At 56.2% G+C, this 25763-nt stretch overlaps 1 protein-coding gene across 1 annotated transcript in view; it reads right to left on the bottom strand.

The window, feature by feature from the left end:
* Nucleotides 1–25763, bottom strand: part of LOC116827586 (alpha-2-macroglobulin-like protein 1) — a 92542-nt gene that overhangs the window by 35322 nt on the left and 31457 nt on the right. The window contains exons 11-17 of the mRNA XM_075059818.1: nucleotides 23355–23604; nucleotides 19450–19614; nucleotides 18663–18893; nucleotides 8343–8406; nucleotides 8055–8200; nucleotides 6205–6354; nucleotides 4750–4938 (exon numbers count right to left, since the gene is read on the bottom strand). Of these exons, the coding sequence (XP_074915919.1) occupies nucleotides 4750–4938; nucleotides 6205–6354; nucleotides 8055–8200; nucleotides 8343–8406; nucleotides 18663–18893; nucleotides 19450–19614; nucleotides 23355–23604 (1195 nt within the window). The remainder of the gene's footprint in view (nucleotides 1–4749; nucleotides 4939–6204; nucleotides 6355–8054; nucleotides 8201–8342; nucleotides 8407–18662; nucleotides 18894–19449; nucleotides 19615–23354; nucleotides 23605–25763) is intronic.

Below are 25763 nucleotides of genomic sequence, written 5' to 3' on the forward strand. Positions count from 1 at the left end.
GGGTTGACCCTGCAAACAGGCTCGAGTTTCTCACCCCCTTACTGAACTCTACCGCCGTGGAGGTGTACAGCCGAATGAAAGGGGCGGAGGCAGGGGACTACGAACTGTTCAATAAGGCCCCGCTCCGCGAGGTTGGGCTGACTCCGGAGATGTACCAGAAAAGGTTCCAGACTCAGTGTAAAACCTGTGAGGTTACATACCTATAACTGGTCAACCGGGTGAAGGGGTACACCTGCAAGTGGACAACTGGGGCCCAAACTAAAGAGGACCTGCTTGACCTATTCGTACTGGAGCAGCTGTATGAGCAGTGCCCATCTGACCTGATGTGATGGTTGATGGACCAGAAGCCAGAGAACCCACAGCACACAGGCCAGCTGGCCGATGAGTTTGTGAACAGTCGGGCAGGGGATGACAGGGAGGAGTCTCAAAGGAACAGGCCCGCCACAATGCAGAAAGAGAGTGACCCTAGGACCTCCCAAAGGGGAAGCATGGAGAACCCCCTCCCAGGGGAACATCCAGCATCAGGGCCAACTGGCCAGCTCGAGGGGACCCACAGGACATGGGCTGCGATTACTGTGGCCAGAGAGGCCACATACGGACCTAGTGCCCCATGCTCAGGGACAGACTGAGCAGACCGAATCCACAGAGGGTCAACTTGGTAGATACCCAGCCGGACGAGGGGAAGATAGCCCAGGCAAGGGGGACTGACAGCTTCCCAACTGCTCAGGAGGGAGGAGGGCCCCAGGCCAGCTTCCCTTGGGGACTGGACGCTCCGGATACCAGGTTTTCCATTTACAGGGTGGACGCGGGGCAGTCCCTGTGGAGTGAATGCCTTGTTCCCCTGGAGGTGGGTGGGAGGAAGGTCAATGGATACTGGGACACGGGTGCTGAGGTGACGCTGGCCCGGCCCGAGGTGGTAGCTCCAGATCAGATGATGCCCAACACCTATCTGACCCTAACAGAGGTGGGCGGAACCCCATTCACCAGTCCCCAACTCTTCCTCTCTCCACTTCCTAGGATGAGAGGTAACAGCACCAAGTTCCAATATCTTATCAATCAAATTTTCCCCTGCATACAAAAATGACAAATCAACCCAACTATCCTGAGAAACAACATGACGCCTCCATTTACGGACCTTATTGATATAAACTGGGATCATATAGAACATGGTTTGCAACCAAGGTCCTGTAGTGGCACCAAATCCTATGTAAAGGGGATCATATAACGTGTCTAAGACCAGGTTACGGGTTACTGGTTATGATTATGCTGTCTGTATGTCTGTAGCATTTTGTAGTAGAAGTTATAAGTATTGGCTCTGTACTGTCCGTATTTCAAATTGGTGCTGCAGTTCTGGGTGACACCCCAGACAAGTCGGTGTTAGCTCTGCTTAGCCTGCTTGATGGCCCATTAAGGACCATTAGCTACACAACTGACCCACTGAGAGGAGGCAGATACACCTTGTGACTCAGCAGGGTGTGCAGAAACTGGCCCATGTGACTGCAGACTCCATATTGCTGTAATTTTCCACAGTAAAGAACAAGAGGTTCTAACCTGGAAAAGCCTTATAAGCTGATGCCTCATCTCCATCTTGTCTTCATCCTGCTCCTGCCTGAGGACTTTGCTACAAGCTGAAGCTCTCCAACATCCCCAGCGGGGATGTTCATCCAGAGTCTTGATTTGACACCTGAATTACTCCACCACTGCTACAGCCTGAACGAAGAACTTTTGCCATTACTGTATGTAATTGATTCCATTTAACAAATTCTAGCTCTCATCTTCTATTCTTTTTTCCTTTTGGACTAACCTTTAGATCTAAAGGAATTGGCACAGCGTGTTGGTGGTAAGATCTGATGTTGGTATATTGACCTGGTCGGGGGCTGGACCCTTTGGATCGAGAGAACCTTTTTCTTTTACTGGGTGGTGTTCATAACCATTCATCCCAGGGACGATTGCACTGGTGGTGATAATGGGAGAATGGAGTGTCTAAGCGAAAATTGCTTGTGTGACTTGCGGTTAGCCAGTGGGGTGAAACCGAAGTCATTTTTGGCTGCTGGTTTGGTTTGCCTTAGAGGTGGAAAAACCCCAGCCTAGGGCTGTGACTGCCTTGTTTGAGCAATCGATCCTGAATTGGCACTCTCAGTTGGGTCCCGCCAGAAGCGCATCGTCACACCAAGCGACTCCCAGGGTGCCCTAGTCATGACCCATAGTCAGAGCCGGCGAGGGGCACTGCTCCCTGACAACAGGGATAGTACCTTGTCCGAGGCACAGGACCCTAACCCAGTGGGGAGGGAACGCCCAGAGACACAGCTCAAGGAGGCTTCGGCCTCAGACTCAGCCAGCGGAAGGGAGCAGGTCCTCATCCCTGTCCCAGTTGCTGAGTTCCAGGCCGAGTTGCAGAAGGATCCCTCCTTGCGGAAGATAAGGGACCTGACCAGCCTCAGTGTGGTACAGACCATGGGGGGAGGTTGCTGGAAAAGGTTCCTGTGGGAGAAGGGGTTCCTGTACCGAGAATGGGCTCCCCCAGGGGAAATGGAGTCAGGGTGAATCAGGATGCAGCTAGTGGTATTCCGGAAGTATCGCCAACAGCTGCTGTACCGGGCCCATGACATCCTCCTCTCAGGGCACCAGGGAACCTGGCGTACCCAGCAGAGGCTGCTATGGAACTTTTACTGGCCTGGAGTCTTTACTGATGTCTGACAGTACTGCCGATCCTGAGACCCCTGCCAGAGAGTAAGGAAGGCCCAGGACAAGGGGAAAATGGCTGTAGGACCTTTACCCAGCACAGAGGAGCTTTTCCAGAGGGTGGCTAAGGTCAAAAGTGGGGCTCTGAACCAAGAAAGCCCAAATCACAGCCCCCCAGACTGGAACGCTGGGAGAAGACCTCAGCCCAACTTGAACCCCAGTGGTGTTGGGGTGGGAAAAGGGCACAGGCCGCATAAGCCTTCCCACCTGTAGACTACGAGTGCCATCGAGCACCCCCGACCTAAAGGGGGGCCTGAAACTGGAAGGGCCTGGTGTAATTCTCACCAAGGAATGAGAGGGATGTTGGGGCATCCACAGGAATGTAGGTAGGTACGAACTTACCCAGGTCACTGGTTGAAGTGACCCCGCTCAGTTTGATCTCACAGTGGGGAGAGATGTGACAAACAGGGACTGTTCTTACTGTGGTCTGTGAAATGGGGAGTGTTGGCCTGGGAGGACGATCTGCACTGGGGAATGGGAGACTGGCCAGAGGGAGGATACCTGTGCATGTAACGTGAGAACCCAGGAAGGGGTTAGAGGCCAGGAGACACCTTGGCCCAGGAAACTGAACAAAGGCTGAGTGAGAAGCTGGGGGTTGTTTTCAGCTTGGAAGCTGGCTGGAAATGGAGGGAAGTCCTGATGGGGCTTGGGCCTCCCAACGGGGCTGTGGCCTCCCTAGGGTCCTGTTGTCTGTACCGGCAAGACCTGTTTTGAACTGTGTTCCTGTCATCTAAATAAACCTCTGTTTTACTGGCTGGCTGAGAGTCAAGTCTGACTGCGAAGTGGGAATGCAGGACCCGGTGGCTTCCCCAGGACCCTGCCTGGGTAGACTCGCTGTAGGAAGCGCATGGAGGGGCACATGTTGAATGCTCCTAGGAGTGACCCATGAGATGAAGCCATGTGAGCTTCTTGCCATGAAGACAGTCTGCTCCAAGGGAGAGGAGGCTCCCCAAAGTCCTGACTGGCTTTTTGGGGAGCAGTTCCAGAGCATCGGTTTGGGACATTGTGATAGTATCCCAGGCCTGAGTTTGCTAGGAGCATCCTTGGGGATTCATTAGAACAGGCTGGACTGTTTAGTGGGATTCACCCCTGGATGCCAGCAGCCCTGGGCACATCAGAGCCAGTTTAGTCCTTTCCTGCTATTGTGACAAAGTTGGGGATTTTCTTGTTTTTTCCACGGTCTGCATGCAGAGGTGGGTGAGACTCAGTTTCCCTGGGTGTTACTGGTTTAACCAGGTGAGGGGAAAGGGATTTTGTTGGTACAGAGGACCAGCGAGGGAACTTGGGACCCCGGCCAATGGCCTGGAGAATGGACACCCCAGCGACTGGTGACCCAGAGGCCCAGCTCAGGAGTCACAGCCAGTTCTGGTCAATGGGAGGACAATGGGCTGTAAAGAGAGGACCCCGGTGACCTGACCAGCTGGTTGTAGCCAGAGGGGCCAGAGGACAGAAGAGAGGAGAGGAGGCCCAGGTGACTGTTTACCTGGATAGGAGACACTGGAAAGAGATGGGGCTTGGGGCCGGTGATATCAGATGCCCAGCTGGGAAGCAGGGGGGCTCTGGGCTGGAAAGAGGGAGCAGGCAGAGCCCACCTGGATGCCAGGGGACTGGGATGTGCTGTGCTGAGAGAGGCCAGGCCTGAAGCCCTGAGAATTTTCTGTGCTGGGTTCAGACACTCAATAAACCCTCCTGTTTTACGCTGGCTGAGAGTCACTGTGGTCTAGAGAACAGGATTGTATTATTCCCTCTGGGAGTGGAGGCTCTGGGGGTCCAGAGCGAGTGGACTCCCTGAGGGGGCCCACGGCGGGAGACAGACGTGCTAAGGCTCAGAGAGGTGCAGTTCTAGGAGGTGGAGGGACCTGACCCCAAGAGAGAGTGGACTCCCGAGAAGGGCTGTCTCACTAAAGGGGGTTCCCCCCATGGATCACACAGGGCCAAGAGTGGGCACGGCCTGGGAGTCCATGACAGCTATAGAGGAGTGTGAGGCCTGGCCAGGCCCAACCTTACCTTAAACAGGCTGTAGGCATTAGCCAGTGTGGAGGTCCAGCTGCTAATCCCTCTGCGACACCTCCACTTGGAACCTAAGCTGTCGCAGTAAAGATCTGGACCTGGAGGACCCACAGGACTACATGACTCAGGCTCTTGTACTGCGTCGGGATAGTCTCCTCGGGGAAAATCAGGGAGCAAGTTATAGACCTAAAGACAAACACACACAACATCAGCCATGAAACCAAGACACGAGCTACCCCAGAGCCAGCTCCTGCCCCTCCTCCCACTAACACATCACCCCACAAACCTCTGCTCTTGCCTCAGCCTCATCTCTTGCCTGGACACCTCCCCCCATCCTGCCCATCCCCTAGACCCCACGTACAGAGCCGTAACTAGGGATTTTTGTGCCCAAGGCAAGGGACAGGGGCAGCACATCCAGATCTTTGGCAACGGGTTCCTCTCAGAGGGAAGGACCTGCTGCCGAATTGCCGCTGTTCTTCGGCGGCAATTCGGTGGCAGGTCCTTCCCTCCAAGAGGATCTGAGGGACCCGCCACCAAATTTCCGCCAAAGAGCCAGACATGCCGCCCTTCTCCCTTGCTGACGACTGGTGGCAATTCAGTGGCGGGTCCCTCTCGGTGGAAAGGACTTGCTGCTGAATTGCCGCCGAATGAGAGACTTTCAGCGCCTCTGACTTTCCGCACCCAAGGCAAGTGCCTCACTCGCTTTGCCCTTGTTACGGCACTGCCCACGTGGATGTCTGTCCCTGCACCTCCCCCCCAGCCCTAGGAGAGGGACCTGCGGCTTCCAATGCCCTGGGAGAACCTGGAGCAGGGGGAGGGCAGATGCCCCTTCTCGCCATGGGGCAGCGAACGGCCCTTTTCACCCCTCCCCCACTCTGTCCGGATCAGAGAGGGGCCGCATCGGGAGCTGGCCCTGGGGCCATGGCTAACAGGAATATGTGACTAAGCTCCAGCCCATCGAGTCTCATCTCCTGTTGCCCCACAGGACTTGGGAGGCTCCACTTGCCATGTGCAGAGCCCGTGAGCCCCTGGACGGGAGGCGCCAGTGACGGGCCGAGTGCAATTCTGTATTGTCACCCAGGCAGGGACAACTCCCACAATGCACCTGGCCAGTTGTCCCCTGCTGTATATGGGGGCAAGGAATTCTCCTGTCCCCGCCCAGCGAGCTCCGGTTACTCCAGCCATTATCTCAACTCAGAGTTCCATGTTCCCAGCCGGAGCCGGGGTGAAGGGGTGCCAGGAAGGGGGCACTGCAAGGGCTGATGGGAGAACAGGCAAGGCAAGCGGGGACTCCCCAGAGTTAGGGGGTGACAAGTGCCATTGGAGCAGCCCTGAGACTGGGGAGAGGTGGCCTGGAGGGGTGTCCCGCAGCGGCCGTGCATCACTCTCCCTGTGTGGGGGGAGAACTCGTCGGGAGGGGCCAGGCGAGCAGCCGAGCTGCTCTGGACTCACCGTATCTACGCTGAGCTCGGCCTCAGGCTTCATGAGCTGCACGCTCTGATCCACGGCGTGGACGGCGCACAGGGACCCGGGGGCAGCCTGCAGCCGCAGCTGGAGCTCTGAGCCCGGCAGGGCCGGGTCCTGCGAGAAGGCCAGCTTCACCTGGCAAGGCACAGCGCGTCACAGGGGAGGGGGAGAGACCCCCAGGGCAGCAGGAGACAGGCCTGGGCGGGGGGGGGGGCAGGCACCGAGTGTCACTCTGGCCCCAGCCCCCACTGGCTGAAGGGCTGGGGCTTTGGGAGTCAGTGCTGGGGGTGGGGGGTTGAGGCAGCCCAGGCTCATTCAGCGCCCCCGTGGGATGGCTCAGGGAGCTGCAGTTATTCATAGACACTCGGGAGTGGGGGAATAGGAAGTGCGGGGGGGAGGCAGGGATATGAGAGGATTGCCAGCCCCATCAGATAAAACTCATGAGTCAGACCCCCAAAAAGTCCTGAGATTCTTGACAAGGACAAAGCCCTGGGCTGCAACCTGTCCTCTGGCTTCTCCGCTCCTTGCCCCGTCCCACCCAGTGTGTCTGGACATGCACAGCACTGCCCGGGGCTTGGCTGAAGGCTGAGCGATGAGGCCAATACCAAGCAGATGCCAGTTGCCAGAGGGGCAGCCGCCATTGCTGAGGGGGGCATTGAAATGCCTCCAGGTAACAGTGCACTGCCATCCCGGGCTGCGGGCAGGGCAGAAGGGCCACACTTACCCCCAGGGCAGTGGGGTGAAGTGGGGGGGGCGCGGAAGGACTCAGCCAGACCCCACAAGATGGAGAGGAGAGGTAGAGCAGGAATTCTGTATCTTTACCTCCCTAGTCCCAGAGGGGGGGGCCTTCCCCCCAGCTGACCCCTATGTACAATGGGGAGGGGGCTGACGCTAGTCCCTGGCAAAAGCTTTTTCTCAATGACAGGGACGTCCCCCTGCCGGCTGCCCAGAGACGGGAGCCTCAGTCTTCATGCGGGGGAGTTTCTACTGCTCAGCTGGCTAAGAGCGGGAGCCGGCTGCCGGCTCAGAGGAGGAGAGGGGCCTCTCCCCTCATGACACTTGTGCCCCATTCGACTGGAGGGGCAGCGGCCCCTTAGAAGCCCTCTAGAGAAATATGGCCAGCTGGCCACCCTGCAAGCCTCCAGAGGGGAAGGGGGCTCAGACCATCATATCCTGCCCCACCCGCCCCAGGAATCTCCCCGGCTGAGCAGGGGCAGGCGTGGGTTGGAGGATGGGCACTGGGTAGGGTTGAGGTGGCAGAAGTTCTGGGGGGTGGGGGAGCAAGTGGCTGTGGAGACTGGGGAGTGGGGAGGGCTCAGGCCGGCAGGTTCCTGTTGGGGAGCCCAGAGTGGGCCGGGGAGGGGCCGGGTCCTGGTCAGTGGAATGAGAGGGACAGAAGCAGGAGCTCTGGGGAGCTGGGGACAGGGAGGCGAGGGTGGGGCAGGCAGGGAGCAGGTACCTGCTGGGCCCGGAGTGAGAGGCTGAGTCCGCGGGGGAAGCAGGGTGGCTGGGAGAGGCAGGAAGGGTTTGGGGGAGCAGGTACTCTCTGGGGCCAGGGAGAGCGGAATGGGATAGGGGAGGGCAGGCACCTGCTCCTCCATTGTGCGGGGGCCGGAGCTCTTCCCGTCACCGCGGGAACGCCTGCAGGCGGGGGCGAAATGGCTAGTGAGCAATTCACCAGAGCTGGCACTGCCGCAACCACCCTGGCGCTGCTGTAAGGCCGGGAAGGGAGGGGCCAGGGGCACCCAGCGATGCCTCTGATCAGGGCTCCGGTTACAAGGCAGGGAGCGATTCCCCCACCCCAGAGCCTCCTCCGCCCTGAGCCCCAGGCTCACCTTGTTTGGGAAGCACTTGGCCACATGCAGTCGGGCGCTGTCGGCAGCCATCTCGCCATCGGGCAGCACCGTGTAACCCAGCACCGTGGCAGCGGGCGCCAGGTCAGCGCCGATGGGCAGCTCCACAGAGAAGGAGCCCTTCAGCCCTAGGACGGTGGGAAACACCCAGGGGAAGTCAGGCCCGGCCAGCAGAACCCCCTCCCCCAGCCCGGCCCCTGCTTAGGGGGGCTCAATCCCCAGTCAGCCCTGAGCACCCCCATCTGCACAGACCCCTCCCCCACCACTTACCAGCCCCCTCCCTGAGGTCCAGCCCCTTGTGGAGGACCCTGGCGATGGCTCCCTTGGCCACGACCTGCGGAGGAGGAGACAGGAGTCACTGAGCTGTGTGACGCTGTGTGGAGTCTGGGAGACACTTTTATAATGTTGGTATCAACAATCCCATAAACTGCAGGGAATCTGGCCAGAGATGCCAGGGAAGGTGTCTGTGGAAATGCTGCGATTTGCCAAGTATGAGGATCTTGTTTCTATCTTTGTATCACCTTTGTATTGTGCTCCAGGTTTGTGTGGTACATCTAGATTTCTAAACTCAGGCTGTGGTTCTGGATGACACACTGTGACGGGGATGACAGCTCACCTGCGTGGCACATCCTGCTGGTCGTCCAGGGAAAAGATGTTTACTCACCTTTGTAACTGTTGTTCTTTGAGATACGTTGCTCATATCCATTCCAGTTAGGTGTGCGCACGCCACGTGCATGTTCATCAGAAGATTTTTACCCTAGTAACACTTAGTGGGTTGGCTGGGTCGCCCCCTGGAATGGCGCCATTATGGTGCTGGATATATATTCTTGCCAACCCAACGGCCCTTCAGTTCCTTCTTGCCAGCTACTCCAACAGAGGGAAAGGAATGCGGGTTTGGAATCCATATGAACAACACATCTCAAAGAACAACAGTTACAAAGGTGAGTAACTGTCTTTTCTTCTTTGAGAGCTTGCTCATATCGATTCCAATTAGGTGACTCCCAAGCCTTACCTAGGTGGTGGGGTCGAAGTGGGATATCGCAGAATGTAAGACTGCTGAGCCAAATGCCGCGTCATCCCTGGACTGTTGCACCAATGCGTAATGTGATGCAAACAGGGCCGGTGCTACCATTTAGATGGACTAGGCAGTTGCCTAGGGCGCCAAGATTTGGAGGTGCCAAAAAGCGGCACCCCCAAATTTTTTTTTTAAGTGTTTGAGCGGCCGCTGCCCTGGGAAGGAGGGAGTCTGAGCTGCCCTGGGACTCAGGGAGGGAGTCTGAGGTTCCCCTGGGTCAGTGCGCCGCCGCCAGCAGCCCAGAAGTTCCACCGCGCAGTTGCTGCTTTGCTTCTCCCACCTCCCAGCGCCAATCAGCTGTTTGGCGCCGCAAGCCTGGGAGGAGAATTAGAGCAGGACAGCGTGCTTGGAGAGGACACGGAGCAGAGGTGAGCTAAGGGAGGTATGGCAGGGCTCCCTGAGCCAGGGGGTGGGGAGCTGCTGCGGGGGGAGTGCGCCTCAGGGCAGAGGAGGGTGCAAGGAGCTGCTGCAAGGCTCAGGGGGCGCAAGGTGGAAGTTTCGCCTAGGGCACGAAACTTTCTTGCACCAGCCCTGGATGCAAAGGTGTGAACTGATGACCAGGTAGCTGCACGACGTATCTCCTGGATGGGAACATGGGCCAGGAAGGTGGCAGATGAAGCTTGAGCCCAAACAGAGTGAGCGGTGAGGTGGCTAGTCGGAACATGAACCAAATCATAGCAGGCACGGATACAGGACGTCACCCAAGATGAAATTCTCTGGGAGGAGACCGGCAGGCCCTTCATTCGATCTGCCACCACAATGAAGAGTTGGGGCATCTTTCGAAAGGGCTTTGTTCATATGATATATACAAGGCAAGAGCCCTGCGGATGTCTAGGGAGTGCAGCTGCTGTTCCCGACACGACGAGTGCGACCTCAGGAAGAAGACCGGAAGGAAGATGTCTTGATTGACATGGAAGGCCGATACCACTTTAGTGAGGAAAGCGGGGTGTGGCCGCAGCTGTACCTTGTCCTTTTGAAACACCGTATACGGGGAGTCTGCTGTGAGGGCCTGAAGCTCGGATACTCGCCTTGCGATGTAATGGCGACGAGGTATGCTGTCTTCCAGGAGCAGGTGGCTAGCGGTTCGAAGGGAGCACCCATAAGCTTGGCTAGAACTAGACTGAGGTCCCAGGTCGGGGTGGGATGTCGGACCTGTGGGTACAAACGTTCCAAGCCCTTGAGGAACCTTGAAACCATAGCATGAGAGAAGACTGAATGCCCATTCTCCCCTGGGTGGAAAGCGGAGATGGCCGCCAGATGCACTGTTATGGATGAAACCGCTAGGCCGTGTTGTTTCAGGGACCAGAGGTAGTCCAGGACAGTAGGAACTGGTACCAGTGTGGGGACAGCGTTACGTTGAGCGCACCAGCAGAAGAAACGCTTCCACTTGGCCAGGTATGTCAACCTAGTGGAAGGCTTCCTACTGCCTAAGAGTACCTGTTTCACCAAGGCAGAGCAGCGTAACTCGGACTGGCTTAACGATGCAGCAACCATGCTGTGAGGTGAAGAGACTGTAGGTCTGGATGGTGAAGCCTGCTGTAGTCCTCAGTTATGAGATCCGGCCAAAGTGGTAGGGGAATTGGGTCGGCCACTGACAGGTCGAACAACATGGTGTACCTGTGCTGCCTCGGCCACGCTGGAACGATCGTGATCAGGTGGGCCCTGTCTCTGTGGAGCTTGAACTGGACCCTGTGAACCAACGGGAACGGTGGAAAGGCATAGAGCAGATGGTTCGTCCACGGTATCAGGAATGCGTCTGAGAGGAAGCCCAGGGAGCGACCCTGGAAGGAGCAGAACAAGTGGCATTTCCAATTCTCGTGAAAGGCAAAGAGGTCTATGCGGGGAAACCCCCACTTCCGGAAAACAGAATGGATGATGTCCGGACGAATCGACCACTCGCAGGTTAGGAAGGATCTGCTGAGGCGATCTGCCTGGATGTTCTAATTCCTGGGAGAAAGGATGCTACTAGGTTGATTGAGTGGGCTATGCAGAACTCCCAGAGCTGAATGTCTTCCTGACAAAGAAGGGAGGAGCATGCTCCGCTTTGCCTGTTCATATAAAACACGGCTGTTGTGTTGTCCGTAAACACTGATGCACAATGGCCTTGGAGTTGATGAGAAAACACCTGGCACGTTAGGCAAATCACTCGCAGCTCCCGCACATTGATGTGTAAGGTTAGCTCTTGAGCCGACCAAAGACCTTGAGTACGGAGACCCTCTAGGTGGGCACCCCAACCCAGAGATGACATGTCCGTGATTAGGGCCATCGAAGGTGCGGTGGGTGGAATTGCATCCCTGCACAGACCAGCGTAGAGGTCAGCCACCAGGTCAGGGAGGCTAAAATGTTCGAGGGAACAGTAACTATCGTGTCCAGGCTGTCTCGGTCCGGTCGGTACACTGAGGCGAGCCAGGTTTGAAGTGGACTGAGGCGTAGCCTGGCGTGTTTGGTCACGAAGGTGCAGGCTGCCACGTGGCCTAGGAGTCTGAAACAAATGCGAATCGACGTTGTTGGGAAGGTTTGGAGGCCTTGAATAACTGTTGCCATCGCCTGGAAACGAGGCTGCGGCAGGCAGGCTCTGACCAGATTGGAATCCAGAATCGCCCCAATGAAGCCTATCCTCTGCGTGGGTACCAGAGTAGACTTCTCGATGTTGATCATCAGGCCTAGTCTCCTGAAGAGATCTTTGACGATGCAGAGATGATTTCTCACTTGTGACTCGGAGGCCCCTCAAATGAGCCAATCGTCGAGATACAGGTAGATGTGTACCTGATGACGGCGAAGGGAGGTGGCGACTACAGCCATGCATTTTGTGAATACTCGCGGGGCCGTAGAAAGGTCGAATAGAAGGACCATGAATTGAAAATGTTGATGGTTGATCACAAAACGGAAGTACCATCTGTGTGGTAGGTAAACTGTGATGTGGAAATACGCGTCCTTCATATCGAGGGCGGCATACCAGTCTCCGGGATCCAATGATGGGATAATGGTCCCCAGGAATACCATGCGGAACTTCAACTTTATCATGAACTTGTTGAGTCCTCGCAGGTCTAGGATCAGTCTTAGACCTCTCTTTGCCTTGGGGATTTGGAAGTTGCGGGAATAAAACCCCTTGCCCCTCAAGTCTTTTGGTACCTCCTCTACAGCTCCAATGGTTAGGAGCATCTGGACCTCCTGTAAGAGGAATTGCTCATGAGAGGGGTCCCTGAAGAGGGACAAGGAGGAGGGGTGGGAAGGAGGGGGTGAAACAAACTGAAGGTGGCATCCCAACTCCACTGTGCATAGGACCCAACGATCCGATGTTAGCTGGGACCATGCAGGGAAGAAATGGGAGAGGCAGTTGTGAAAGGGTGGGGAAGGATCCGGGAAAACAACTGCTGCGCCGTCCTCGGGCGTCCCTTCAAAAGTTCTGTTTGGGCCCCGCAGGTGGTTTAGGAGGACCCTGATTTTGACCCCCTTGGGGTCCAGACTGCCTTCTGCGATTCCCCCGGCCACATCTTCTGCCGAAGTCCTGTCGTGGCCTAGGTGGGGGGTAAGTGCGGTGAGGCTAGGGGCAGAAGGACCTGCACTGGGTCACTGAGGTGTGCATCCCCAGCGAGCGCATGATTACTCTGTTGTCCTTTAGACTTTGCAGCCTAGGGTCAGTCTTTTCTGAGAATAGCCCCTGGCCTTCAAAGGGCAAGTCTTGTATAGTCTGCTGTAATTCAGGTGGAAGGCCTGACACCTGGAACCAGGAGATGCATCTCATCGCCACTCCGGAAGCCAGAGTCCTGGCCACAGAGTCTGCTGCATCCAGAGAAGCTTGGAGGGAGGTTCTCGCTACCTTCTTTCCCTCTTCCAACAGGATCGCAAATTCTTGGCGGGACTCCTGGGGAACAAGCTCCGTGAACTTCCCCAAGGACGTCCATGTATTGTAATTGTATCTACTTAGGAGGACTTGCTGGTTTGCCACCCTAAGTTGGAGACCTCCAGCTGAATATATTTTGCGGCCTAATACTTGTAAGTCCATGTGCCTAGCCTCCTTGGAGTTGGGAGCAGGAGCTTGTTGGCCATGATGTTCCCTCTTATTGACCAATTGTACTACTAGGGAGCAAGGAGGAGGGTGCATGAAGAGATATTCGTAGCCCTTAGAGGGCACCATGTACTGTCGCTCTACTCCCTTGGCTGTGGGGGGAATAGAGGCTGGGGACTGCCAGATGGTATCAGCGTTCGCCTGTACAGTGCGAATAAAAGGCAGGGCCACTCTTGTAGGGGTGTCTGCTGATAAGATGTCCACCACTGGGTCCTCTATTTCAGGGACCTTCTTCACCTGCAGATTCATATTCTGAGCCACCCATCTCAGAAGGTCTTGATGATCCCTTAGGTCAATTGAGGGAGGACCGGAGAAGGCTGTCCCTGCCACCGCCTCATCAAGTGAGGAGGAAGAGGAGAGGCCAGGGACAAGAGGATCCTGTGGGGGCTCCTGCTCTTGAGGGGCGGTGTCAGGCTCAGGTGGGGCCTGGGTGTCTGCCGATGGTACTGAAGCCTCATCCGTACCCATGGGGGGGGAGCGGTTTACGGTTGCCTCTGGCACCCAGTGTTCCGATGGGGTAGACCATTGTGCAGTTGGGGGAGCACCTTGGACTTGGTGGTACACCCAAGGTGTCCAGAAAGACCACTGATGGGGCCCTTGCTCGTGGCCTTGGCTCTCTGGAAACGTATGGCTGGGCACGTCCAAGTCACGGTCCTGTGCATAGGAAGCACTACCAGCATGAGATAACATGGAGGTGTGTCTCGATGGCCAAGGCGGTGCTGAGAGACCCTGAGAAGAAGCCATGTCTCGGGCTGGTCTTTCCCAGGACAGCACTGGGGAGCGGTACTGGGAGCTGTAATGGTACCGTGAGCGAGACCGGGACCTACATCCGTAGCGGTACTGGGAGGTCGACCGGGAACTCAATCCCCTTCACCTAGAATGGCTGTGAGATGACCGGTGCCTTGAACGGTGCCGGGAGCCAGATCAGTACTAGGTGTACCGGGCAGGCGAATGGGAGGCCGAGCGGTACAGCGAGTGCGACCGGTACCGTGATGGAGAACGGTGCCGGGACTGCGAGCCACCTTGGTCCTGGGATCGGCGGCGTGACCGAGGTCATCGGCGGAACTGAGATCTTGAACGATGTCTCTCGGTGGATCCCACAGAGGGCGGCCTCAGCAAGGCAGGCTTGCCAATAGAGTGGATGACCTGCATCAGCGGTGCCTGGGGTTGAGGCAGCACGGTCTCTGTCATCGCAACCAGCTCCCGTGCTGTGGAGAAGGTCTCCAGCGTGGATGGGAGAGCGAGCTCGACCACGGTGTGAGCCGGGGAGCTTTTGGGCACTGGACTCAATGGCTCTTGTGGGACCGGAATCGATGGTGCCGCAGTTGGTGGTGCCACAGCAGATGTCGGTGCCAGGCGATCCGTCTTAGACAGGTGTTCCTTCTGCGGTGCGGATGGTACCGAGGCAGCTGGAGCCTTGCGTTGCTTCCTGGGCCACGGGGCAGGGAGCGGTGCCAAGCCGACATAGGTGCTGGCGAGGGTCGGTGTTGTGGCTCCTTTGGGGTACCGGACCGGTCCAGAGCCGAAGGAGCGCTCCTCACAGATGCGGATTGTTCAGCGCTCGGTACTGATGTTGCAGGGCTAAGTGCTGCCTCCATAAGGAGCTGTTTCAGATGAAAGTCCCATTCCTTCTTTGTCCTCAGCTTAAAGGCCTTACAGATCCGGCACTTGTCTGGGAGATGGGATACCCCGAGGCACTTAAGGCAGGAGTCGTGGGGTTCCCCCATTGGCATTGGCTTTTGGCACGCTGAGCACGGTTTGAATCCCGGTGACCCGGGCATGGGCCCCGGTACTGGGTGGGGGGAAGGGGGCTAATCCCCGATCCCCTTGCAACTATATACACTAACTATATATATACAAATGACTAAAACTAACTAAAACTGTAAAACTGGAACTATATACACAACTATCAGTAAAGAACTACAAGTAAGCTAGGGAAGTGGAGGTCAGCTAAGCCGTGCTCCACAGTTCCAATGACCGTCACGGGCGATAAGAAGGAACTGAAGAGCTGTTGGGTCAGCAAAGCTATATATCCAGTGCCATAATGGTGCCACTCCAGGGGGCGACCCAGCCGACTCACCGAGTGTTGTTAGGGTAAAAATCTTCTGACGAACAAGCACGCATCGCGTGCACACCTAATTGGAATCGATATGAGCAAGCACTCGAAGAAGAATTAGTTCTTTCCAGCCTGGAGCGCCCTTTGCGGCCGGTGTCTTGCCTGCCGCTGGCATCGTGTTCTTCCCAGACCCCGCTGCCCTTTACCAAGGATTCTGCCCACCACAATACCCCCTTGTAGCAGGGTGCTGCTGCAAGGGCACCTAATTAGCCCCTGCTCAGCCAGCCCCAATTAGGGGAAATAGATTGGGGCTGGGGAGAAGTCTGGTGCCTGGCCTCTGGAACTGGCTGCACCTGTGGGCCTGCAGGTTGAAGGGCCATAAAGGCTGGCTGACAGCCAGAGAACAGGGGGAATGGCCAGAGAAAGGGCGGTCTCCAGGCTGGGGTAGACTCCCTGTAAAAGAGGAGACAGTAAGACCTGTAAAGCTCTGTAAATAGTATCACTGGTGGTGGGAACTTTGTGTGAATAGAAGCCACGGGTGCTGCATTAAGAAGAGGCTCGTAGTGCTTTATTGGAACAGCAAAGAGCTTCAGCAAGGGGGGGCCGAGGAAGGGACCCGGTTACACTCCTCTGTCTGGGTCTCCCCCCCTAGGGGAACCCCCAACCCCCTATCCCCACCTTGCCTCAGTGGCTACTGCCAGTCACCATCTAGCCCCTGCTCCCTGGGGCAGACGGCAGCCTGTAAACCACTTATCATCGATAAGGGAGGTTTGGACCTGCTGCCTCTGCCTATTCCTGGGCTGCCCCTCTGCAGCCTTAGTACCCTTTTGTGGGCCCTTAACTTGGCCTGCAGCCTGGGTCTTTGCTAGGCTGAAGCTCCCAGCTCCCTCTGCCCTTCCCTAGCCCTGCTCCATCCTAGTATCCTGCTCAGCCTCCCAGGCAGCCAGGTCCTTCTCTCTCCAAGGAGCTAAAGAGAGAGTGTCTCCAGTCGCTGGGCCTCAGCCCTCTTAGAAGGGCCAGCTATGGCCTGATTGGAGCATGGCCCCACCTGTGGCTGCTTCCCCCAATCAGCCTCCCCAGCCACAGCCCTCCCGGGGATGAAGCAGGGTGACCACCCCACTACACACTCCCAGAGAGATTGGCAGCAGCACTGCCGAGTCTGTTCGATGGATCATCAGCCCGACAGTGAGCCCATTGACAGGAACTAGGGCAGGGGCAGGCAAACTTTTTGGCCTGAGGGGCGCATCGGGTTTCGTAAATTGTATGGAGGGCCAGTTAGGGGAGGGGGTCGTGGCCCGGCCCCTACATCCTATCTGCCCCCTCCCCCCGAGCCAGAACTCCTGTCCCATCCACACACGCCTGCTCTCTGTTCCCTGACCATCCCTGGTCCCCCACCTCCCCGTCCAACCCTTCCTCTCATTCCTAATGGCGCCCCCGGGACTCCTGCCCCATCCAACCACCCCTTCTCTCTCTCCCCTGACTGCCCCCTCCTGCTCCATCCAATCCCCCCTTCCTGACTGACCCCCTGGGACCCCTGCCCCTGACTGCCCCCTCCTGCTCCATCCAACCCCCCCTCCTGACTGCTCCCCTGGGACTCCTGCCCCATCCAATCCTCTGTTTCTTCTCCAACCAACATCCACACCCCTGACCACCACCCTGAACTCCCCTGCCCTCTATCCAACCCCTCCCTCCCCGCTCCCTGCCCTCGTACCACGCTGCCCAGAACACCAGTGGCTGGCAGTCCTACAGCCGCACCACCCAGCTGGAGCCGGGCCACGCCACTACCGTGCAGCACCGAGACCGGGTCAGGTCGGGTTCTGCAGCTGCGCTGCCCCAGGAGCTCACAGCCCTGCTGCCCAGAGCATTGCACTGGCGGCAGAACAAGCGAGCTGAGGCTGCAGGGAGTGGGGACAGCAGGGGAGGGGCCGGGGACAAGCCTCCCGAGCCAGAAGCTCAGGGGCCAGGCAGGATGGTCCCTCAGGCCAGATGTGACCCGTGGGACATAGTGTGCCCACCTCTGAACTAGGGGATACATCTTAGGAGCCAGCAAGGCACGTAGGGGCAGGCTGCTGGACAGAGAACTCTAAGACTTTTCCATGCCACGTGCTGGGCAGCTTGTGTTTGGGACAAAGGAAGTACCAGCCGCATGGCAAAAGGAATATAAAGGGCAGCTGCATCTTCTCCATTTTGTCTCCATTCCTGCTTCTTTCCTCTGGAGAACTTTTCTACAAATGAAGCTCTGAAAAAAGGACTGAACGACCCATCCAAGCTGGGGATCTGTTCCAGAGGGACTTTCAAGCCAGCAACTCACCAGTGCTGCTCAGAACCTGATCTATGGACTTTGAAGTCTCTGTTTGTATGTGATTGTTTTACCATTTAACAACTCTATTTTTGTTCTCTCTTTTTTCCTTATAACAAACCTTTTGTTTCAAACACTAAAGGACTGGCTGGCAGTGGGGTATTTTGAGTAAGATACAAACTAATATTGGCCTGGTGGCATGGGTGACCCTTTGGGGCCAGAAGAACATTGTGTACAATAAAAGCAGCAAAGAGTCCTGTGGCACCTTATAGACTAACAGATGTTTTGGAGCATGAGCTTTCATGGGTGAATACATCCATGCATCTGACAAAGTGGATATTCACCCACAAAAGCTCATGCTCCAAAATGTCTGTTAGTCTATAAAGGTGCCACAGGATTCTTTGCTGCTTTTACAGATCCAGACTAAACACAGCTACCCCTCTGATCTTGTGTACAGTGAGCAGAGGTTTTAAAGACTTCTCACTGCACTGGACCTAGGTGGTGCCTGGGAGTCAGAGAACTGGAATGCAGTAGAGGGGGCTGTGCGATTTCTTTTTTAGCTTCTAGATAACCAGTGTGGGGAATCAGGAGCAGTTTGCGACTGGTTGGTGAGTCCAACTTCTGTGTGAACCACCAGTTTTGGGACAATCTGCTCTTCTTTTTGCAGCCTGCCCTGACCTTGGCATTTCCAGCGAGGGCTGCCCCAGGTACACTGGGTCACAAGCTGATGCTGTACAGGGGGCTGACAAACGCCCTGACGTGGGGATGGCCACACAGGCTGGATTCAGGGCAGGGTGCGACCTCTCCTCCCCCAGACTGAGCCAGCAGAGGTGGGAGTGCAAGAAGGAACATTCAAGCAGGTATTTCCCTCCCCAGCCCCACCAGGCCAGCCAGCCCCCTCTCTGGGTCCGGATTGGAACCAGAGCCACTAGTGGGGAAAGGGGAAAAGCCTTGTCCTGATCTAGCCCCGCCCTTGTAATTCAAAGGAACCGTTCAATTCCCCACTGCTCTGCTATGGGGTCACAGCGCTGACTCCACACTTCCTGCTCTCTCTCACACACACACACTTTAGTCTCCCAGGACAGGCTCACCAGGAAGATGAAATCCAGCCTTCTGGACCCGTTCCCCAGGGCTTCCCTAGCAATGACGTAATCCACCTGGAGCTGCTGGGCCTGGTCACAGGGCAGCAGCCCTACCAGCCAGCGGATCTTCAGGAAACTCCGGCTCTTGGAGTAGAAGGGCTTCAGGAGATGATGGGCATCCGAGTAACTGGGAGAGACTCTGTCATGCTCAGCACTGCGATTCACCTGCTTGAAGTGCCCCTGGGGGACAGAGAGAGCGATGGGGATCGCCGAGGTGCAGAGCACCCAGCACAGGATAGGGATGCAGCCCGGGCAGGCCAGGCTCTGATGCTGCCAGCTGAGCTCACCCCCATGGCCCCTTGCCTTGCGTCTGTAAGAGTGACATGGAAAATCCCAGCGGTTCCAATGGGGCAGCCGGACAGCGGCAATGGGGCAGCCCCTGAGCTGAGCTGCCTGAAGGGGGCGACCTTCCTAACTAAACCCCACCTCAAATATTAATGACAAGACAAGTGATGGCACTAAAATGCTGTTTGCACCACCCCATTGATGGCTCTGCTGGTGGGTTCTGCGCCTCCCCCGCCACCACGTCTGTCCTGGCTATTCAGCCTGCAGGCGCTTCGGGCAGGGCCGTTTGCTGCGCTGAGTGTGTGCAGCACCCAGCACCATGAGGCCCCGATCCTGGCAGCTCCTTAGGTACCACCGCAATTAAACATTACAAAAAAAAAAAAAAAATCGCAGAATCGATAACAGGCTGGAGATCAGGGGCCCCACTGGGGCTTGGAGCCCCGTCACTTACACTCAGAGTGACCGACCCGGTCCAGCTGGAGGTGTCCAGCTCGAAGGAGGCTCTGCCAGACTCGTCCGTCAGGAAGATCTGCTTCTTATTCTTATCTCCATAGTTAACAATGAGCTGCAGCTTCTCATTCTTCAGCACAGAGCCACCGGCCATCTTCAGGAGCATCTGAGCCGGGAGAGAAAGGGGGAGATGCACAATTCAGGGGAGCAGACTTCTGGAGAGTGTTGCCCACTAGGGGCTAAAGAGCTGGCTGGGGGCAGAAAAGGACAGTGCAATACAGCCCTGAGATGCTCTAGGAAAGCCCAGGGCTGGGATGGGTGTTCAGTTGAGGCCTGAGGGGCATTAGCAGATCTAGGAAGAAGTTGGGGCAGGACTGGAATAGCTGGGGGTACTGGGGTGAGCACTGAGGGGTATCAGGTTGGCTGACCCCTTGACTAAGCCCTCCCTTCCCCATCCCCCAGACGTGCTCACCCCACCTGCAGGCCCTTGTGTAGAAATAACGTTGTTCTGTGGGGGTGGGCCAGTAGTGAGAGACAATCAAAACTGATGGCGCTAGATTGCCACCTTGAGATCTTCTTCATGATCGTCCTTTGACAAAGTGTCACGCACCTTTTCTAGGCTGGGCACCTGTCAAAGATACAATACTGTAATCTGCCTTGGGTAAATGTAGGTGTGTGCACAGCACATCATACAATGGCAAGGTAACTAGCGTTCTTCGAAACGTGGTGTCTATATGTGCTCCGCTTCTGGTGTGCATATGCCCCATGCACCGGAGATCTGAATGCATTAGCCACCAGTGTCCATTGGTTGTGCCTGCACCCTGCATCCTCCTGGGAGCTGGGATCTACAGATATACAACTAAGTAAGCTGTGGTGGCACTGGTCTTGTGGAGCAGCAGGCACTGGTAATACTCGTGAGTGTCCAGAGGGACACTAAGGGGGTGCTCAGAGGACTAGGGCATTCTCCCAGATCCGTTTCCAGCAGCACTATCAATCCTGGCCAGATGTCCTCATTTTGTAATTTGTATTTGATTTCTGCTTCCTAAGTGGACAGGTTCATCATAATGGAACCCCATGGAGGAGGTCTCTTGGAAGAATTTCACCTGGATTTCAACAATTTCCACTACACCATCAACCTCAGCCTCGCACCAGTTCCACACAAGAGATTCACTCCTGGACACTACAGTGGAAATATGTGAGGTCACTAAACATCCCCTATACTGGAAACCTACTCAAATCGCTCCAACTACACTGCCTCAGCTGCCATCCAGGACACACCACATGATCCATTGTCTACAGCCAAGCTCCTAAGATACACATGCAATTCGCTCCAATCCCTCAGACAGAGACAACACCTACAAGATCTCTATCAAAGTTTCTAAAACTACAATACCCCTGGGGAAGTGAGGAAACAGATTGACAGAGGAGCGGGTACCCGAAATCACCTCACTAAAGATAGGCCCAACAAGGAAAATAACAGAACCCACTTAGCGTCACCTACTGCCCTAACCAGTACCGATTTATTCAGGTGCCGACTGGTGCCATGGGCGCTGGGCCCCAAGTTAAGGGGTCCGGCCTGGCTGCTCTTCTCCGCCCCACCCACTGCTCTCTCCTGTGGGGGCAGAAGCTGATGCCTGCTGCCGTCCTGGGCTCCTGCTGCAGCAGGCAGGCTCTGCTGGCACCAGACTCTCCCTTCCTTCCCCGCCTCTTCCCCCAGCCTGCTGCATCCTGGCCCTCCCCCTCTCCCCTGCCGCCGATAGCTTGTTCGTAGGAGGGGGAGGGGGAAAGAGCGGCGCATCAGCAGGCTCATTGCTCCGGGAGGCGAAGAGGTGGGGGTGGGGCCTTGGGAAGGGGCTGAGAATCAGGGCATACCCCTCCCAGCCCCCTGCCGTGGACGCACCCCATGACCGCCAGCCCACACCCAGCCCTCTGGCTCACTCTGACTCCTGACCCACACACCCTCCCCAGCCCCCTCCCCTGACCCCTGCACCTTCCCATACCCCAGGCCCATACCTGACTCCTGGCATTCCCCCCCAAACCTGCCTGCCCCTGCACCCCCAACATCCCCGACCCCATCCTAAGCACCCAAACAGGAGCTTCTGCACGCCCCTCCCATTCCCACCTGCACCCCTCACACTCAACAGGAGCTCCAGGCACATGCTCCACACTCAACTGCTGCCCAAACCCTCAGCAGCCCTTCCTCGCCCTTAGCTTCATGGCCAGACCCAAACCCAACTTTTCTTAACAATATTGAACAGATCACTCAGCTGGTCGTCAAGACTCTCTGCGAGTTTCAAGTGGTCTGTGAAAAATAACCAGACTAAAGAACAATCAACGACCTCAACTTTAATTTCATTTACTTTGGCTATTACTTATAGGCAGGAGAGGATGAGAGAAAGAAGAAATGAAAAACCGGGGGCGGGGGAGGATAAGAGAATGTCTTTTTCTTGGGCTGGGTCCAGGAGGGGCCCGTCAAGAAATGAGCTGAGCACAGGCGGGGGGCCCCACTACTCTGAATCCACCACTGGTTGTCAACGTCAGCCGTGAGCTGGGGAATACCATGTCTGTTGATCCCCCAGTCTCTAACCTACCTGGGCAGTATCGCAGACAGGCCCTCCATTAGCTCCTCTCCACTCCCCAGCCACTACTCACCACTTTGCGCCACCCCCCCTAAGGCTTAGCCCTCTCACTGAGGTACCGTCTCACTGAGGTACTGTCTGTGCGGAGGATAAATGGCAAGGTGAAAATACATGTCTTTCATATCGAGGGCGGCATACCAGTCTCCAGGATTCAAGGATGGGATGATGGTCCCCAGGGATACCATGCGGAACTTCAACTTTATCAAGAACTTGTTGAGTCCCTGCAGATCTAGAATTGGTCTGAGACCTCCCTTCGCCTTGGTGATTAGGAAATAGCGGAAGTAGACCCCCTTGCCCCTCAAGTCCTCCGGTACCTCCTCTATAGCTCCCATGGCAAGGAGGGACCGTAACTCCTGCAAGAGGATTTGCTCGTGAGAGGGGTCCCTGAAGAGGGACGAGGATGGGCGGGGGGGGGGCGAAATAAACTGAAGGTGGTATCCAAATTCTACCGTGCGTAAGACCTAGCGATCTGACGTTAGTTGGGTCCACGCAGGGAGGAAAGAGGAAAGGTGGTTGCAAAAGGGAGGGAAAGGATCCTGTTGAACAACTGTTACATCGCCCTCGGGTGCACATTCAAAAGTTTGGTTTAGGACCCGCAGGTGGTTTGGCGGGGCCATGATTTTGAACCGCTTGGGGTCCGGACTGCCGTCTACGATTGCCTCGGCCATGCCTCCCGCCGAAGTCCTGCCGCTGTCTAGGCGGGGGGTAAGGGTGCTGAGGCTGGGGCCAGAAGGGTCTGTGCTGAGTCTGCGGTGTGTGCACCCCGAGCTAGTGCATGATCACCCTATTGTCCTTCAGACTCTGCAGCCTAGGATCAGTCTTTTCTGAAAATAGACCCTGACCTTCGAAAGGCAAGTCCTGTATCGTATGCTGCAATTCAGGTGGAAGGCCTGACACCTGAAGCCACGACATTCGCCTCATGGTAATTCCTGAAGCCAGAGTTCTGGTGGCGGAGTCGGCTGCATCTAAGAAGAGAAGTTCTCACCACCTTCTTTCCTTCCTCCAAAAGGGCCGCAAACTCTTGGCACGAGTCTTGGGGGACTAGCTCTGTGAATTTCTCAACCGCCGCCCAGGTGTTATAGTCATAGCGGCTAAGCAGGGCTTGTTGGTTTGCCACCCTGAGTTGGAGGCCCCCCGCAGAGTAGATTTTACGTCCCAATAAATCCATGCGCCTAGCCTCCTTTGCTTTTGGGGCAGGGGCTTGCTGGCCATGGCGCTCCCTTTCGTTAACCAACTGGACTATGAGGGAGCAGGAAGGAGGGTGTACGTACAGGTACTCATACCCCTTAGAGGGCACCATGTACTTCTTCTCAACTCCCCGAGCCATGGGCGGAATAGATGTTGGAGACTGCCAGATGGCATCAGCCTTCGCTTGGATTGTTTGAATAAATGGTAAGGCCACCCTTGTGGGAGTGTCAGCCGACAAAATATCTACCACCGGGTCCTCTATCTCCGGAACCTCCTCCATCTGGAGGTTCATATTCAGAGTCACCCGTCTCAGGAGGTCTTGATGTGACCTTAGGTCAATTGGAGGAGGGCCCGAGGAGGATGTCCCCACCACCGCTTCATCTGGAGAAGAGGAAGAGGAAAGGCCAGGGACAATCGGGTCCTCCGTCGTCTCGTGGACTTGGGCGACATCTGGTTCCGGTGGGACCTGAGGGTCTGGTGCCCGAATGGGAACGTCCTCCGTATCCACAGGAGAGGGGCGGCTAACAGTAGCCTCCGGCACCCGGTGCTCCAACTGGAGGTCCACTGGAGGTGCATCTTGGGCTTGGTGATATGCCCAAGGTGTCCAGAAGGACCACTGATGAGGTCCTTGGTCTTGAGCCTGGGTTTCTTGAAAAACAGAGCTGGGAACATCTAAGTCACGGTCCTGTGCATAGGAAGCACTGTCCGTATGGGATGACAAAAATGCATGGCGAGACGGCCAAGGAGGAGCTGAAAACCTGTGAAAATGGTCTCCATCCCTGGGTAGTCTGTCTGTACGCTGCAGCGGAGAGCGGTACTGGGCACTATACCAGTACCAGGAATGAGACCGGGACCTGCAACTGGAAAGGTGCCGGGAGGTCGACCGACACCTCGAGGCTCGACGCCAGGAGCGGCTGCGAGAGGTGTGGTGCTGTGAGCAATGCCGGGAGCTTGATCGGTACCAAAAGTACCAGGCCGGTGAACTGGGTCTTGAACGGTACTGTGAGTGCGACTGGTACCGAGATGGAGAACGGTACTGGGACTGCGAGCGGCATCGGGACCAGGATTGGCGATGGGACTGAGAACGCTGGTGGGACCACGATCATGGTTGGTGCCTCTCAGAGGTGCCGACGGAGGATGGTCTCAATAGCGCAGGCTTGCCTATGGACTGTATAACCCGCACCGGTGGTGCCGGGGGTTGAGGCAGCGCAGACTCCGTCAGTGCAATCAGTTCCCTTGCCAAAGAGAAAGTCTCCGGTGTGGAGGGAATAGTAAGCTCAACCACGGTGTGTGCCGGGGAGCTGTCAGGCACCGGATTCGACAGCTCTTGTGGGACTGGAATCGATGGTGCTGAAGTTGTCGGTACCGCGGCAGTTGTCGGTGCCGGGCGGTCCGACTTAGGCGGGTGCTCCGACTGCAGCGTGGACACGGAAGCCGCGGGAGTCTTATGCTTTTTTACCCATGGAGAGAGGGAGTGGTGCCGAGCAGACATCTGGGCCGGCGAAGGTTGGTGCCGAGGGACCTTAGCGGTACCGGTGCGCTCCGGTGCCGAAGATGCACTTCTCCCTGGTGCGGACTGTCTGCCGCTCAGTGTCGATGGTGGAGGAGTAAGAGCTGCCTCCATCAGGAGCTGTCTAAGACAAAAGTCCCGCTTCTTTTTGGTCCGCAGCTTGAAGACCTTGCAAATGCGGCACTTATCTGCGAGGTGGGATTCCCCGAGGCACTTAAGGCAGAGTCGTGAGGATCTCCTGTAGGCATCGGCTTGTGACAGGCCGAGCACAATTTGAAACCCGGTGAGCTGGGCATGGGCCCCGGCACCGGGTGAGGGGAAGGGGCTAATCCCCAAACCCCTCTTAACTGTATACACTAACTATGTTAAAGAAAATAATAAACTGCAAGTATAAAAATTTGAACTATACACACAACAACAACGAGAAAACTACGAGTAGCTAGAGAGGTGGAGATCAGCTAAGCCGTGCTCCACTGTTCCAACGACTGACACGGGTGGTAAGAAGGAACTGAGGGGCGGTTGGGTCAGCAGGGGTATATATCCGGCACTATGGCGGCGCCACTCCAGGGGGTGCCCAGCTGACCCACCAAGTGTTGCTAGAGTAAAAATCTTCTGACAAATGTGCACACAGCTCACACACACCTAACTGGAATGGATATGAGCAATCACTCAAAGAAGAACCAGAAAGCCCAGCTCTGTAGCCCATAACAAGACTGCTAATAAAGCCAAAATCAGCACTGCTATTAGAGTAGGGAGAAACTGCAATAAAAGAAATGACAGTACTGCTGGGGAGAACTAGGACCCCCATCAGACAGACATACATAAACCCAACCTCTCTCAATTCAGTAGATTTTGGAATCCATGTACCTTGCTTAGCGCGTGCTCCTTAGTTGAGGGCGAGTCCCTCGGACATAAAATGTCAAGTATAGTTCTACTGTCCATGATTCACATAACCAGGATAACTTTATTACTCCTGTC

Source organism: Chelonoidis abingdonii, chromosome 21 (genome assembly GCF_003597395.2).
Source record: "Chelonoidis abingdonii isolate Lonesome George chromosome 21, CheloAbing_2.0, whole genome shotgun sequence".
Taxonomy (NCBI): Eukaryota; Metazoa; Chordata; order Testudines; family Testudinidae; genus Chelonoidis; species Chelonoidis abingdonii.